Below are 16,221 nucleotides of genomic sequence, written 5' to 3'. Positions count from 1 at the left end.
TTCACGCGGCGATGCGCAGCTTCACATGTGAAACCCCCATCGGGCTGCTTCCGTTGATTCAGGTTTCTACGCAAGCTTCGGTGCCGTCACTGCCATTAGCTCACAACCTCCAAAGGGGGGAACTGGATTCCGTGACGCAACCTTTACTAGCGCAGCAGATAGAACAGGAATCAAAAGTTTATCAGTAAAAACCCAAGAGAGCCTTGGTCAAAGTCTTGGTTGGGTCAAAGTGATGTTTAAATCTTCTGGTTTCATGTATTTATGTCACAGACATGGGAACAAGTTTGCAGACTCTAAAGTTCCAACTAAAAGCGCATAATGGATCGTTAATAAGTGACCGAAATGTGAACTCTGGTCTCAGTGCTACATTGAAGCTGAATTGACTTTACCGCTACAGTCAAGCGTCCAAAGGTAGAGCAAATGAGCCATTAGGCTGATTAATGCATCTTCAAACTCACACAAGGGAAGATATTTTAGTTGGAATTTATAACGTGGCCTCATTAATCTGCTTCTTCAAATCGTGAAGCTGTCTGCCGCAGGCCCAGAGGTGCATCATCCACCGATGCAGGGAAGTCGGACTAGTTTCACCCACACACATCTCACACTGTTTAACAACCGGGACTGGAAAACGGAATTTCCACTGGCTGCGAGACCCCGGTTGTTCCAGTCAACCGAGGGACTTTATGAGATTTTCTTGAGAGGAATTCTCTTGACGTAGTCAAAACTCCCTGCCAGGGCAGTGTGTGCTGACACGGGAATGAAAAACGCGAGAAAAAGTCTGAAAGGGTTCGACGGCTGTGTGAGCGCTGGGTTGTGTCTTCAAAGCCAACGGAGGGCGCCCTCCGTGACATGGGATGTGAAGTAAAGCTGTGTGGAGTTAACTAACATTTAGGGACACTGAATTCAAGGTGGTGCATTCAGACAATAGAATGAGATAAAAAATGTAAATGTAAAGCAGTAGAAATAAATAGGGTGTGAGTTCTTATTTTTATTGATTCACTTATTTACTAACAGGAATTTACAGCATGGCTCTTGATTCTTATTATTTGGTTTAAAAAAAAAGACATTATCAATCAGTGAACCTGCCAACTTTCAGCAGTTATGTCGTTTGTTTGGGTCAAGTCAGCCGTCACGTTACTTCCTGTTTGCGTTAAACTGCCAAGGCCAGATGCTGCAATTCACCACAAATGTGGAACTGAAATTTTTACCTTTTTCTACTATTGAACACTGAAGTACGAGGCTCATTCACTTCATAAAAAGTCCTTCTCGTGAGACGGGTTTGGCACCCCTCCCAATCACAGCCATTTCCACCGGTGCAGTATGTACCAAGCCAATCCCAGCGGGGCATGTGAGGGCTTTATGCTCTGAATAAAGCAGGAACTTCCACGAGCTACATCTCAAAACAACGAAGACGGCCACAGAATTACTGTGAAACACCGTTTGCGTCATATATGCGTTGTTTTCCTGGACTGGTCACATGCCTATCCTGTGGTGTCCAGAGGCAGCTTCTTCTGCGTCCGTCGGTGCTGCTGCCTGGAAATCAAAGTGGAATCCAGAGGAAACAACAGTTGTGTGTATTGAATAAGAACAGAATTAGGGCATCCCCACGAGCTGCTAAAGGACAACGTGGAGACAAAACACAACCGCCTCCAAGTTTGCCTCAGTTTTTCTAACTGAAGACAGAGGATCTAAAGAGGCACAAAGAGACTGTTGTTTAATACCTTGTTACATAAATTATAATCAAAGAAAGACTTTGTATTTAAAGTTTAAGTTCTGAGAACGTTGTTTAATGCAGAGGGGCTGAATAAAACACCAATTATGAGAAATGTCATAAGTGTAATAAAGTGTAATAAAAATAAATGTAGAGCTTGTTTAATTTCTCTTAGAGATAGTGACATATATGTTTTCATATGACATGTTTATAATATAATTCTGACTGTTCAAACAATGGAACTGTTTAATACAGTTACAAGTGAACCTAGCAGATGCAGACGTCACAGTTTCGCAATGACTGGTCCAGACCGCCCTGTCTGACGTTATTCATGAGTCTGCCCACCATATTTGTGACTAAAGTTTACTCCACCACCTCCCTAGAGATACATATGAAACTGACTATGTTTAGGATTTACAAAAACATTAAGGGATTCTCTTAAAGTGCTCTGACTCCCGATGCAGCGGTGCAGCTGGTTGTCATCCACAAAATCTGAAAAGACCTGAAATTGTTTTTACAGCTAAACCAATTTAAACCAAATCAAATCTGCATGATTTATTAGGACAGTTTACTCCTTGAGGCAAAGTGGATTTCCAAAGTGCAGTGTAACATCTACCAAAACGGTTCAGGGAAACCTCTGTTCTGAAGATTTAAACTCTGAAAATCCAGCAATCCGTGGTTTAACATTTCCAATATCTGTCATGAAAGCGTCTGTTGTCATCTGTGAGTGAGTTTGTATGAGCTCTGGTGCAGCTCGGCTCACCAGAGAGGGTTTGATGCCAATGCTCTCCGCGGCCTGGAAGGCGAGGGTCAGATTCCGGACCTGAACAAGAAAACAAGCCACTGGGTTAAAGGCTCTGCACGGCTTCAGTCTGCAGCACCACACACAGAGACTCGCATAACAACAACAAATAACTAATAACATCAACAAACCATACAAATACACAAAAGACAATGTAAGCCCTTCGTAAGCCTTTTGCTTGTTTAGATGACCATCTCAGTTTACTGCATTCTCTCACGTTTGTGTCAAGAGTGAAGGTGTCCTCTGTAAAACGAAATACCCCCCCACCACTCTAATTTAATTTAAATCTTCATATAAACCTGTGAAGCTTTGTGACGTTGCTTCTCCAGAGAAAAAGAGCTATAACTTAAAGCTGTGGTGTTAAATAGACTCAAGGTCTATTATTAGATTGTAAGGAGTGTAAAGGTTTGTTAGGGAGCAAAACAACATGAATAAAAGCAGTTTTGAGTCAAAATTAAATGTGTCACTGTAGCAAAATGGCAGTTAATGTTAGAGGGGGTAATGGAGCTATGTCAGAATACATTATTTGAAACAAAACAGAACATTGCCATTATGTGTAGGGGTGGGCAAAAATATCGATATGGCAATATATCGCGATACTTTTCCAGCTGATTCAATATTTTTTTTTTTTTTTTTTTTATCCCCGATTTTTTTCCCATTCTATCACCCAGTGCTCCTACCTAAGTGACAGTCCTGGGCATTGCCACTCTCTACCAACCCTGGGAGGGCCCTGCACTAAGCTCAGGTTTTATTTCACGTTTTATTTCATTTTATAATTTATTTTTTATATAACACAATTGCCTGTCCTTAAAAAATGAAAAATAATGGACAGAGGTTTATTTATTTATGGATTTATATCTATACTGACTGATCACTGTGCCTGTCCTTGGTTTTAGTACCCATCTTTCTTGTGTTTATTATCATTTGCCACATAATTAAAGCAACCTCATACTAAATTTAATGTTAATTTCATATGATGTAAATAATATGAAAAACATATACAAATATGTTGTAACTTTAGCTTGTATAGTTATAATAAAACATTGTTTTGACTCAGTTTATCCCATGAATTGTCACTATAATCTGATGAACATGCAACTTGGATTTTAAGATCCATCACTATCATCTGATGTACATATATACAACTTGGATTTTAAGATGTGTAATGCATTTTTAAATTTTTCGGTGAACTATGTAGAATATAATAATCGTGATAATCGCATAATCGGGATATCGCAATGCGTATCGTATCGTGGCTCAAGTATCGTGATGCGTATCGTATCGTGAGGTCCTTCCCAATACCCACCCCTAATTATGTGTATAAAAAGGACTGTTGGTACATTAAATTATCTCCTGTCGCTCCCTTCTCCTGCCCCCTCATCCCTGCCATCATCCACACCCCGCTTTCTACTGATCTACTGAATTCTGAAAAAAAACAGGTGCTGATCCTATCAACATAAATAATCTACACACTATTTCCAATCTAACATTCAACTTTAAAATCCTTGAAAATTCAGCAGCTATGGAACTCCACTCCCACGTATCTCACGTGAACATTTCCAGTGCAGTTTCTGCCGCCTCCACAGCACTGAAACTACACTCGTCGATTCTCTTCATTGGTACAAAATCATTCACAGCCTTGTCACCTCTCGCCTTGATTACTGAAACTCGCTGCTCTTTGGCCTCACTCACAAATCCCTCCATAAACTTCAGCTGGTTCAGATACAGCTGACCGCATCATCCCACAACCCCCTCAGTCCATCACATGACCCCCATCCTGCAGCAGCTCCACTGGGCTGCAGTCACGTTTGGCAACAAATTCAAAATCCTCCTGTTAACGTTCAGGCCATTCATAACCGTGGCCCGGTATGACCATTTATGGTATTTGCTTTTGTTTGTTTTATCTTATATACAGTGTTCTTGAATGCTAGAAAGGCAACTATAAATTAAACGTATAACAATAATAATACTAATATTAATAAATTGTATTATTATTACAAACTACTACTGTCAATAGATGGAAAACGAGCAGAGTTCATGGCTTCTGCCTCCTACACTGTCCTGTTTTTTCAACAAAGTTGTTAAGAAATGCGGTTGGAGTCGGAACCCAGATGTAGGAGAGCAGGAGGCAGGAGTTCCAAAAAAAGTGTTTATTTCAACAAAAACAAACAAAAGTGCTGCTGAGCATGATACCAAAAAACTAGCGCTTAAACAAGAATCAAAAAATTACAAAAAACTTGACGTAGAAACACGGAGGGAGGAAACAGTACGGACCAGCAGGGAGCAAGAGAAAGACAAGACCAGATAAACAGAAGGGTTAACGAGACACAGGTGCAGACAATCAGGGCAGATGGGAAACAGGGAAGTCAACTCAGAACTCAAACACAAAGACACAGGCTTCAAAATAAGACAGGAACTATCAAACCATAACTACGGAGCCCTGGAGGTGACATGGAAATTATTATTGTTATCTCGTGCGCATGACTTTTTATCTCGTGCGCACGACTTATTATCTCGCGTGAGTTAGGAAGGCGGTCAGTGAGAACAGAACACTGGGATTGAATAATTAGGCATTCACTTCAACATATACAGCTATTGATGCCAAGCATTTATCTAGTTGTCGAAGTCCGATCTCTGGAAACTGGCTTCACAAACAACGTTTTGGCCGATCAGAGTGGCTGCTGGTCCAAGATCGCTGACAGATGACAGCGATGACAGATGACAGAATTATCACTGTTTCAGCAGGTCTCTTAGGTTTATAATTCAGATCAATTTTCGTTTACATATAACATTGTTTGTAGTCACTTTAGTGCAATTTAAAGCTTATTTCTACAAATAAAATCAGCACTGTAGACAGCGATCTTGGACCAGCGGCCACTCTGATTGGTCCAGCACGCTCACGTGACAATGTCGAAGCACTTTGTGTCAACTCCGCCTCTGGAAATAGTTCCACTTTTAAAACGTTGTTTGTGAAGCCAGTTTCCCGAGATCGGACTTCGACGACTAGATAAATGCTTGGCATCAATAGCTGTATATGTTGAAGTGAATGGCGTGAGATAATAAGTCGTGCGCACGAGATACAGTAAGTCGCACGCGCGAGATAAAAAGTCGTGCGCACGAGATAACAATAATAATTTCCATGTCACCTCCAGGGCTCCGTACATAACAGAGGTACTGATACTATGGAAACAGAGGCCATGAACCCGCCTCCTCAACACACTTTAGATGGTGGCGACCACATTGAGATGTCAGGTACCACACTGCCTTTATACACATTAAATAGTCCTTTAAACACTTTCTGTCAGTGTTGTGCATGAACAAGTTCAATTGAACGCCTTCATTGAACATTAATTTCTGTGAGAACGTTGAACTGAACGCAACATATTTACAAATAAAGAACTTGAACGTGAACTTGTTAATTCTGCAGATCACAAACTGGAATTTGAACAGATTATGTGAGTTTCAGCTTCACTGTTTAGGTCAAATTATTACGGAATAATCCTCCTTCTCATTTCACCAGCGGGCGGCGCACACATTTAAAATACTCGACGAGACGACGACTTCACACTACATTACCCACAATGCAGTGCACACACCAGCATAGCAACAGGCACCAGCTCCATAGCAACGGCAGCCCGAGCCCGGTGCAGTCTTTACATGACCAGTGAAGAGAGAGACGTTGCAGCGTCAGCAAGCTGTCAGAATATGATCCGCTTATCATTATCTGCAGGAATTTTACACAACGTCTCCCAAAGAGTCCGACGGTAAAAATCAAACCTTTCTAAACAAATTATGTCCACCTGCGCTGAGCAAACAAGTCCTAACGTGTGCCTCGTCAACTTCAAATTTAAAATGTCATGTTGAGTTAAAGCATCCATCCAGTGTGAGAAAATATCTGCAAGTCCTTGACAATCAAAAAAAGTCGCCAGGAAAGACCAAGAAGACCCAACGGCCCCGAACGACCCCAGTCCCACTGCTGCACCTTCAGGGGGTTGATTTCCTGATAATTGTATACAGCAGGGGTCTCCAACCCTGGTCCTCTGGACCCCTGTCCTGCATGTTTTAGATGTTTCCTTGCATCATCACACCTGATTCTAATTAATGGTTGTCATCAGCTTATCATCCAGGTCTGCACAAGTCTGTTAATGACACATTTTTATCAGGGTGATGAAGCAGGGAAATATCTATAACATGCAGGACAGGGTCCCCTGAGGACCAGTGTTGAAGACCAGTTTTAGGATAGGGGGGCGTTTCATTGGTACTTTTCACCTAAAAATATTGAAATGAACTGTATTTGAACTAGTTCAAAGTGAAAATGGTGAATAATGAACGTGAACTGTTCATTTTTAAACTGTGTGAACTGAACTTTGAACTAGTTCATGAGAAGTATGAACTTGCACATCACTGCTTTCTGTACACTCATAAAGTTGAAATGACCTCAGTTGGTCTACGGGGACCTCACCCACACTATCACTTAACTAGAATGATATTTTTGAGTCTTGTCAGAGGCTTTAAATGTATTCCGATGTACATCCATTGCCCGAAATTACACCCCTTTTCATCTAATAATAGACCTGTGGTTGTTTCAGCTCGGAAATGTTTCTTTAGTGGTTTTATCTCTGGAATGTTATTTTGAGGAGGTAAAAAGTACCTTGTAAGTAAGCAGTGTTATTATATATTCTAAATACAGCAAAAACAGTTAAGAGAATATGTAATCTTCAAAGTGAAGTCAGTTCCTCTAGGATATAAATCTGATTATTATTACTGAATGATTCTTTTTGGTTCCATTGACCACTGATTTTTCATACATCACTTGTACTCCCATTTGTAGTACAGATCCACCCTCTTTCACCTAAAATATGATTAAAACTATAGAGCTGTTTTCTAAAAAGCCATCTATGATAAGGGACAAAAGAGAGCAGCAATGGGATTATTGGAAGGACAGATTACACTGGGAGGATGTGGGTTGTTTGGGCCTCGGGAAAAGTCACTCAGCAAGAGTTATTAAAGCCAACACACGTCTATTGAATTATTCAGAGAGATGCACCGCACGGTGTCTCCGTCATCAGCTTGATGTTACACATTCACTGTGACACGAGTGTGTGCACGCACGCCCGCATGACTAATTTATCACGTAGAACGTGTCAGGCCTGGTGTTTTTTTCTGTGGTTGTAATGTCAAAGAAATGTGAAAAACCTGCAGCAGCAAGAGAGGGAACATGTTGTTTTGCTACGCCAGTGAATATAACACCTTCTCGTCTACATTACTAAGTCATTACTGGGCTATAGCTTCTGATCTGCACTCAGTATCACTTAAAGATTGACTTTACAAAGGCCATATTCATAATTCAACTTCATGCTGCCTGGACAATATAGAAGGCTTATAAAACACATATACAGCTCCATACCCAATGTTTGTAATGGCCTCTAATGAATAAAAGCTTTTTATTTCCCTCTTAGCAAGCATGCATACACAGTGTAAGCAGACTGTTTTCACTGCTGACAGGCTCATATTTTCCTCAAATAACTCAGTGAACAGCGCTTTCAAGAGCGCTTATAGGTCCAAGTTGGTGAGGCTGAACAAAGACGTTTGTTTATGTCAGAAGCTATTTGTATGCTGTAAATCAAAACAAACACAACAAGAAGTGGTTAATCAGCAAAATGCAAAGTCAAAGAGGAAAGGAATTCCTAGTAAAGCGTCCGGTCAGAGAGTGCATGGTGTTCGGTTCACACGTGCAGTTAGTTCCAGGACCGGTATGTAGACAATAACAGAGTTGTGTGATTTTTGTATTTATACACTACCACAACCAAACTTAGTAAAACGGGATCAAAGTTTAGACTTTCAGAGTTAATATAAGATGATGCACAGAAAAATATGGTAATAAATATTTAGGAATTACAGTCATTTTAAACGAAGTACGCCAATCTTTAAGGGCTTTAAGGGTTTAAGAGACAATTGGTGGAGATGATGTTAATTGGCTAGTTGTGATTCATTCACTTGTTATTTCAAGACATATGAAGCAGATAAAAGGTCTGGAGTTGATATCAGGTTGGTATTTGGCAGCTGTTTGGGGAAACAAAAGGTACTTGGTAATTGACTGTAATTCCTAAAATGTAAAAGCCGTAATTAATTTGAACCTCTTAAATTAAAGCTTAAAAAGTCTGCATGTTGATCACATCTTGTCCCTTTTTATTTAAAATCCATTGTGTTGGTGTACAAAGGCAAAATAATAAAAAAAACACAGTCATTGTCCAAATACTTGTGTGGTTCTGACGGGAGAATGTAAGTAGCCTAAGCCTTGTTTAATTCACTTTAAATGTTACACTCAACAACTTGTGCTTTATACACAAGTTTAAAAAAGTGATTTGAGGTTTCTATTGTAAAATAGAATAATAAAAGAATCCCCTCTTTTTTCACTTCATCAGTGATTGTTGTAACAGTTTTATTAAGATGTAAGAACTGGTACTTTGGACTAATGTTTACCATACCATGACATCCATTCAACGATGTAACTGTTGCGGGGAGACAAGACATTTAAGGACATAAGAGGAGAAGCCGGTTATCATAAATGTGTTGAACCTGTGTGTACTTTCAATAAAAACATTGATTTCCAATTTCGTTTGCTTGGTTGAGTCCCTGATTAGACGTCGATGAAACACTGACCTACTTGCTGAGTAGATCAGCACTGCAATCCAGCCCTGTTTCTAAAAAAAGCTGTAATGCTGATTAAGGTGTTAACCCTTCTAAAAACAAACCCTAAAAAAGCCCGACTGCATATTTTGCAGTCCCTAATAATAATCTGAGGGCTTACGACAGCAAACGCTTTGATTTGAAGGGGAAATATTTTCATGTTCTCCCACAACATAGAATCTAAGCGGCTCAGCTACTCGATGTAGCCTACGCCTTTGTCGCATTTTCATTTCTCAATCCACAACATGTCTTAGGTGGTTGATGGGTCTGCACTGCAGGCAGACCAGTTTTCTGTTTTTGATGGTTTCGGAAAGCGGGTCGTTCCTCACAGTGTGAATGTGCGTATTCAGTCTTCCTGCAGTTCTCTACCTTATCTTGACTGATGAGTTCCTGGTAAGGGATGTGAGCAGGCAGATACGTGTGCAATAGGGCACAGAAGGCCAGGCCATCGCTCCAACTGCTGCTGAAGTTGGTCACATCAATATTCTGCAGAGAAGGAAACAGCAGGAAAAAATAAATAAATCACACACAATCCAAAAATGAAATGGAGCTAAAATCGCCACAACTTTAGAGAGGGGGAGAGCTGACGGCCTCTTGGGAACACGAACAGGTCATAAAAAATCCATTAAGTCATGCAACCACAATAAACAGCATGAAAAATAAAATGTAATGTTATCACATCTTTGGATCATTCTCTGGATCATTCCGAGTGCATTTATCCCAGATCATGTTTCCATCAGTGGACAGTAAGAGGATCTTTTTCCTAGATTTCTATTAAGCCTCGGAGGAGGTCTCTGATCTCTCCTCCGTGTGAAGAACGTGCACAGCAGCACGTCCAGTTCCTTGTGCTTTTGTTTTGGGGATTTGTGGAGAATTGTCAACTCATTCAACGTGTATCCAGTGTATTCTGGGTCTGAAAAGAGCTGAGGAGTTTGGAGGAAAGACTTCCTGAGGGCCATTGTTAAGAGGTTGCACACTCCCCGTTGGATAGATAAGTTATTTAAGGGGTTCTTCCTGTTTCATCCCTCTCATGAGCTTTGGAAACCAGCATCACAGCCAACGAGGCTCTCCTCTTTACATTCCAGACAGCGGGTCACTGGTAATGACCGCTTCACCGGCAATGACCACATATCGGTTTGTGGCGTTTGCATGTCACATTTAGCCCAAACTGTAGCTCTGGACTGTAGAAATGTCAGCAGTGTGCACATGTGGTCAGAAACATGCTTAAAATAACTTCTTACGTGACATTATTCATCAACCTTGCTGTGGATGTGAGTGGTACAAATCAGCCTGAGTTTTATTTCCGCACGACACTAATCACTATTCTGAACAATAGAAACAAGTTACTACGATTTAAAAAAAAGGGTATTAATAAATCTGGGATTAATACAGTATTATTGATCTGAATTTAACTGAAAGTTTTATGGTTATTGATTATTTCGTTTAATCATTCATTCCATCCTCATTGGTTTAAGCCATTTATTTCCCAGTAATCATTAACTTTTAAAAATTATTTAATGAAAGTGCAAAACTGATTAAGTATTCACATTTAGTCTTGTCAGTCTGTAAAGCTATTTGAAGCCCACAAACTAATATGAAAGGTGCAATAAAGGACTTCTTTTTTTTTTTTTAATTGTTTGGGATAAAGCACAACATTAATTATCTTTGGGCCCATCTGTGAGTCTGCACACACAGTATTAGGTCCAGTGAGATGCTCAAGACGTGACAGGCTGCCTTGTATTTGTTTACTGTTGCTCTAAGCCAGTGGTCTTCAGCTCTGGCCCCGAGGACAAGAACGCTGCCGATTTTCATTCTGCAAATCTAATCAGCGACTGATCCATATATGTGACGCCAGGTGAATGCAATTAACTGCCTGATAGGACAGAGAAACGGCACAACTCTGGGTCCTCAGGACAACATTTTAAAATCACCAAGTCCCTGCTGTAATGAATATCCCCCGAGCACCTGTGAATTGTTGACAAATGTTTTCTAGTTGCTTTCACTCATCTGGATGCCTCTCGTCTCTGCTTCAATACATTTGCATTTTAAAAGTTAAAAGCTGAAAACAGTCAAACAGAATCAAACTGTAGAGAGTAGGTCATCCTCCAACCTGAAGTCATGTCCAGTCACATGTCCAGGTCCTTTGCCAGGACGCTGCTCCCTGAGATGCTCATTGGGGTGTGACTGGGGAACCATAGCTGCTAAATATGTTTTTTAGGTATATAATTGCAGCTTTGTAGAGTGAGCTTTAATGTGACTGTGCCAATGAGAAAAACACCGTAAAATGCTTTGTAGAACATAGATATGGTTAAGAAGTTACTATATAAGTGCAAGACCATGTACATCCATTTTTTTGGTGGGTTTATATTGTTGTATTTTATTTTTTTCAATTTCTCCACAGATCCTCTATCAGATACGGGTCGGGACCGCAGGCGGGCCAATCCAGCATCTTCTCCTGGTCTGTCATGACTTTATAATGTGTGCAGAATGTGGCTCTGCATCGTCTAGTAGAACAATGCATGAATATTCCTTGAAAAGACCCTGATCTAAAGTTTCAGTGTACTTTGCTGCATTAAAGCAAATACCCTTTAAACAAGCCCATACCATCACACAACGAGACTTTTGGACTTGGTGCTGATAGCAGTCTGGATGGTTCTTTTTGTCTTTTAGTACATGCCACCCATTTCTTCCAAATAATGATCTGGAATACCGGTTATGCTGACCACAACGGTACATTTCCACTCTGTGGTGGTCCATCCCAGGTGACTAAGTCCTGAGAGATTAGGGGTCTGGAGTCAATGACAGTTGTCACTGGGTACATTGTGGACAGGTCACCAGTCCATCACATGGCCACATAAAGACAAAAAAGAAAAACAAGCATGCACAATCACATCTATCAACAATTTAGACAATTGTTAGGTTTTTAAGTTAATAACATGTATGGTTTTGAACTTCAGGAGGAAGCTGGAGTACCCAGAGAAAATTAAGCAAGCTCCACCCAGAAAGGTCCCAGGATCGGAAGTGTCTGAGACATCACTATGTAGTCCTCCTGACATAATGCACTCCATAAAATTAGTTAGTGGAAAACCTGAATACTGAAAGTTACTATTTGCAGAACATCAGTGAGGGGAAGTTGGCATGGTGATGAGAACAAGCAGCTCTGTGCACAAGGACATTGTTACAGAGCCAACAGCAAGACCACAGACTGTGTTACATAAGACCACGTTTTACTATGATAAACCTAAGTCCAGTCAGCAAGTTTCATTTTCCAGCAGGTAAAGTTTACGTGAATCAAAAAAGTGTGGATGTTCAAGTCTCATCTGTCGCTACCCGTCTACTGTATGCAGGGGAGATCTGTGCGGTCATGTCAGCCCACATTCTTGTCATAACTGGCCCTCCCTCTCACAGCTGGCTCAGCAGCACTGAGCATGTGTGATGTAGGTGTAGACTGACACACACACACACACACACACACACCCACACGGAAACGCATGTACAGTGAGCAACATGGGGTTAGTCAGACACCGAGACCGAGACAGACACTTCCAAGTCACTAGGACCTCAAATTGTGCAAATGAGAGAGAGGGTCTAGGTGTTGGCACATCTGAGGGAAACCTATTATAACTGGGGTAGGGGGTGGGGAGGAGAGGGAGGGGTGTCTGAGTCCGGTAACTGTTGAGAGAGAGGGGGACAGGCATGAATGCTAAAACAGCAGAGGACAACAACAGCTCTCTGGGAGCCGGCTCAGAAAAGCAAACACAGCATCCACCGGCAGGAAGCGTCTCGCCCTGCACAAAGCGCAGAGCTGTCGCTTTTTGGGGCTCAGAGAAAGAGAGTATGGGAGAGAAGCAGGGGCCTATACAGAAAGGGGGCTGAACGGGACAAAAAAAAGGAAAGAACATCGAGTTAGACCGATGTGGTGAACCACCAAACAGCAAGAAGATGAGATACACGGTACAAAAACTTTTCCAGAAAAGTTTTGACGGTAAATGAAAAGTTGCAGTACCTCCACAACAACATTCAGCAATAGTTTGTAAACCTTTATAGTAAGTATTTATAGATAAGTTCAAATGTGGGTCCATCATACATGAGGGTGAGTTTCCACTTCACCTCATTTAATCACAAATGAGCGTGGACTTGAAAAGGGACGGTTGATACTTCACATATTTATTTGTGGCTCATGAACTGCGTTCCTAAAGCCATGCCGTGTTCTCCACCAGAGAACCGCATCTGTTTTTAATGCAGTGTCATCTGGGGGTTCAAACATCAGAAACCATTCGATGCGGATTTTCAGCTTCATCTCTCACGAAAACATTTCTACGGATATTTTTAGTCATATCCAGAGACCTTACGTTCCTAACACAGTTCTCCGTTCTCAGAGTGCACGTTTAATTGTAGTTCTTAGAAGATCCAAATGTAGTTTTCGAGGACGGGCCTTACTGCTATCAGGTACCGTTACTATGGAACCAAATTCCAATCTGGGTTAAAGAGGCTTTTAAAACCAAAATTAAAATGTTTCTGTTTAGCAAAGCCTTTGGTTAGTCTAAACTCTAGTGTGTTAGGACCAGTAGTCACAGCTGCAGCTACAGGACAGGTCTAGAGCAGCTCGTCTTAAACATAGCTTCATCCTAGATATGCTGCTATAGGCTTAGGCTGCAGGGAGACACTAACATGATCCACTGAGCGGTGCCCATCACCCTTCTTCTCTCCTCTTTTTCCTTTCTTCAGCTCAGTCCACAGTTATTAATTAGAAGTATCTCATCACCACCATTGTTGTCCATTGTTCTTGTAGTTTGTTGTGCTGGCCCCCTCCCTCTTTTTCACTTCTGTACATGTTAGCAGGCCAGAGCCTCAGGGCGGCATGCTGACCTGCAGTCTGACCCTCCCAGTCTTTACCTCCATCTGTCTAAATGGATGTCTCTGTTGGATATCTACTGACATCCTGGCCAGGTCAGAGGTGACCACCTCAGTGTCTGCTGTGTGCACCTGTTTATATAGTCGTCTCTGAACTATCAGTAATAACGTACGTAGAACTCTTAATTATCCAGCTAATGGATAATTACTACTAATATATCTTGTCTTATGTACCATTGACAGTATATCTGTGCCTGTCCTCGCTCTGTTCTCCATTCTCCCTTTCTGATCTCTCTTTTCCTGCTCTGCCCGGCTGGCCTTCAGCAGGATGGTCGCCCCTTATGAGCCAGGTCATGCTCAAAGTTTCTTCCCTCCTAAAGGGGAGTTATTTCTTGCCACTGTTTACTCCCACCAGGGGAGTTTTTACCTGCTATTGTTTGTTATAATTGCTCCGGGGTCATATTCTGGGTCTCTGGAAAACACCTAGAGACTTGTATTGTAATAGATGCTATTTAAATAAAATTCAACTGAATTGAATATCATGTTAGATAGATAATCATTCTTATTTGGTAAATATGGTGAGTTCCTGGTGGTCCTAAAAGTAGACTGGAGACGGAGCGTTTGTGGAACCAGCACTAGGTGCCTTCTTGAACCATCCCTTTAATTATGCAGCTTTATGCTTAGACTGCTGGAGGACCTCCCATGATGCACTGGGCTCATTCCTCCCTAAGCTCTCTTTATTTTGTTTATTATCTTTATTAAGTACGTACAGTATGTGCCACTGTAGCTGTCATTAAAGTTAGTATTTATTTTCCCTCATACCAGGTCTCGCTGGTCTAATCTCTTTGTATCCGTTAGCATCGCTTTCCTGTTCTCTCACTCCCCCCGAAACTCAGCGAGCCAGATGTCTGTCCTTCCTGCTCCTGCTTCTGCTGGAGGTTTCCTCCTGTTAAAAGGGAGTTCTTCCTCTTCATCGACGCCCCGCTGTGCAGTACCTGGTCAGTTTGTTACAGTCTGTTATTTTACTTTGACAATTTATGGATGCAATTAGGATGAATTGGACTGAACTGGATTATAAATAGTTAATTGAACTGCATTTAATTAGACTTGCATTGAACGTTTTATATAAAATGGCTTGAGATAACTTGTGAGCTACTGCTTTAAACAGACTGAACTGAATGGAATTCAGTTGTAAATTATGTCTTTTTAGAGTACAAGGGGATGCAAATACTAACTTTAATGACAGCTATTGTGTCACATAACGTACGTACATCTAAACCTTCTTTACAATGTTGCATAGTGCATACTACAATATAGATTAATATGCAGTACAAAAGGATTTTTTTTCCCAGTATTATTATAACAGGTGGCTTCAAATATTAATGTTCAATGTTTTGTTCTTTGTCCTATATTTTTAAATGCATTGCTGAAATCTAACTCAAATCTAACACGGCTGCAGTAAAAATTAAGTGTGTATCTCTGGTTCTGACACTGCGCTCTTCTCAAGTCCAGTATCTGCCGTCGTCCCTCAAGCACACCCAGCACTCAGATGCCAACTAGTCACCAATGCAACATTTAGCTCTTACTTGCAGATGAAGAATGAAAAAAGACCAAAACACAACCCAGCATGTAAACAAGGGCTGGATGGATGTGACTACGAGGTGGCGAGTAGGAAGCATCAGTGTCATCTGACTAATGAGCTTGTGTCAGTTTGTCAGCGGAGGGAAACAAAAACAGACTGCCGGTGCCATGTCATAAAATTTGAAATAAAGTAAACACATACTATCACAAGAACAAAATTAACTGAAGGATTTTAAAAAGAAAAGAAAAAGGAAGAAAGCAAAGAGGAAAGATACAGTACAAAGGCAGAGTGTTTCCCTTTGTTGTCAAGAGAAGTGATGGGACTAAAAGTCATCACTGATCTGGTGGACAGACTGAGCCGCTTGATTCTGTGGAGATTTTAAGGCTGGGGAGGTCATAACGGATCAACACTGACTCAAGGTCAACTATCCTCATGCTTTATTTATACTCTGTTTGGCCGGCCAAATAAGTCCAACCCGTAACAGACTTTACAAGCAGCTCCCCCGTTTTCTCCTGCTTCTTATAATAAATGACATCCTTGACCTCTGTGACCTTTCTCAACTTTCTTTTCTTTTTAAAAGAT

The 16,221-nt window shown here is 41.1% G+C and overlaps 1 protein-coding gene across 3 annotated transcripts in view; it reads right to left on the bottom strand.

The window, feature by feature from the left end:
- The window catches only part of specc1 (sperm antigen with calponin homology and coiled-coil domains 1), an 83,571-nt gene that overhangs the window by 4,146 nt on the left and 63,204 nt on the right, over nucleotides 1-16,221 (bottom strand). For all 3 annotated transcript variants that reach the window (XM_061740086.1, XM_061740087.1, XM_061740089.1), the window contains 2 exons: nucleotides 9,573-9,689; nucleotides 2,475-2,534 (listed from right to left, as the gene is read on the bottom strand). In XM_061740086.1, the coding sequence (XP_061596070.1) occupies nucleotides 2,475-2,534; nucleotides 9,573-9,689 (177 nt within the window). The remainder of the gene's footprint in view (nucleotides 1-2,474; nucleotides 2,535-9,572; nucleotides 9,690-16,221) is intronic.

Source organism: Cololabis saira, chromosome 14 (genome assembly GCF_033807715.1).
Source record: "Cololabis saira isolate AMF1-May2022 chromosome 14, fColSai1.1, whole genome shotgun sequence".
Taxonomy (NCBI): Eukaryota; Metazoa; Chordata; class Actinopteri; order Beloniformes; family Belonidae; genus Cololabis; species Cololabis saira.
The sequence above is the reverse complement of the archived record's forward strand: the minus strand, read 5'-3'. Positions and strand labels throughout refer to the sequence as shown.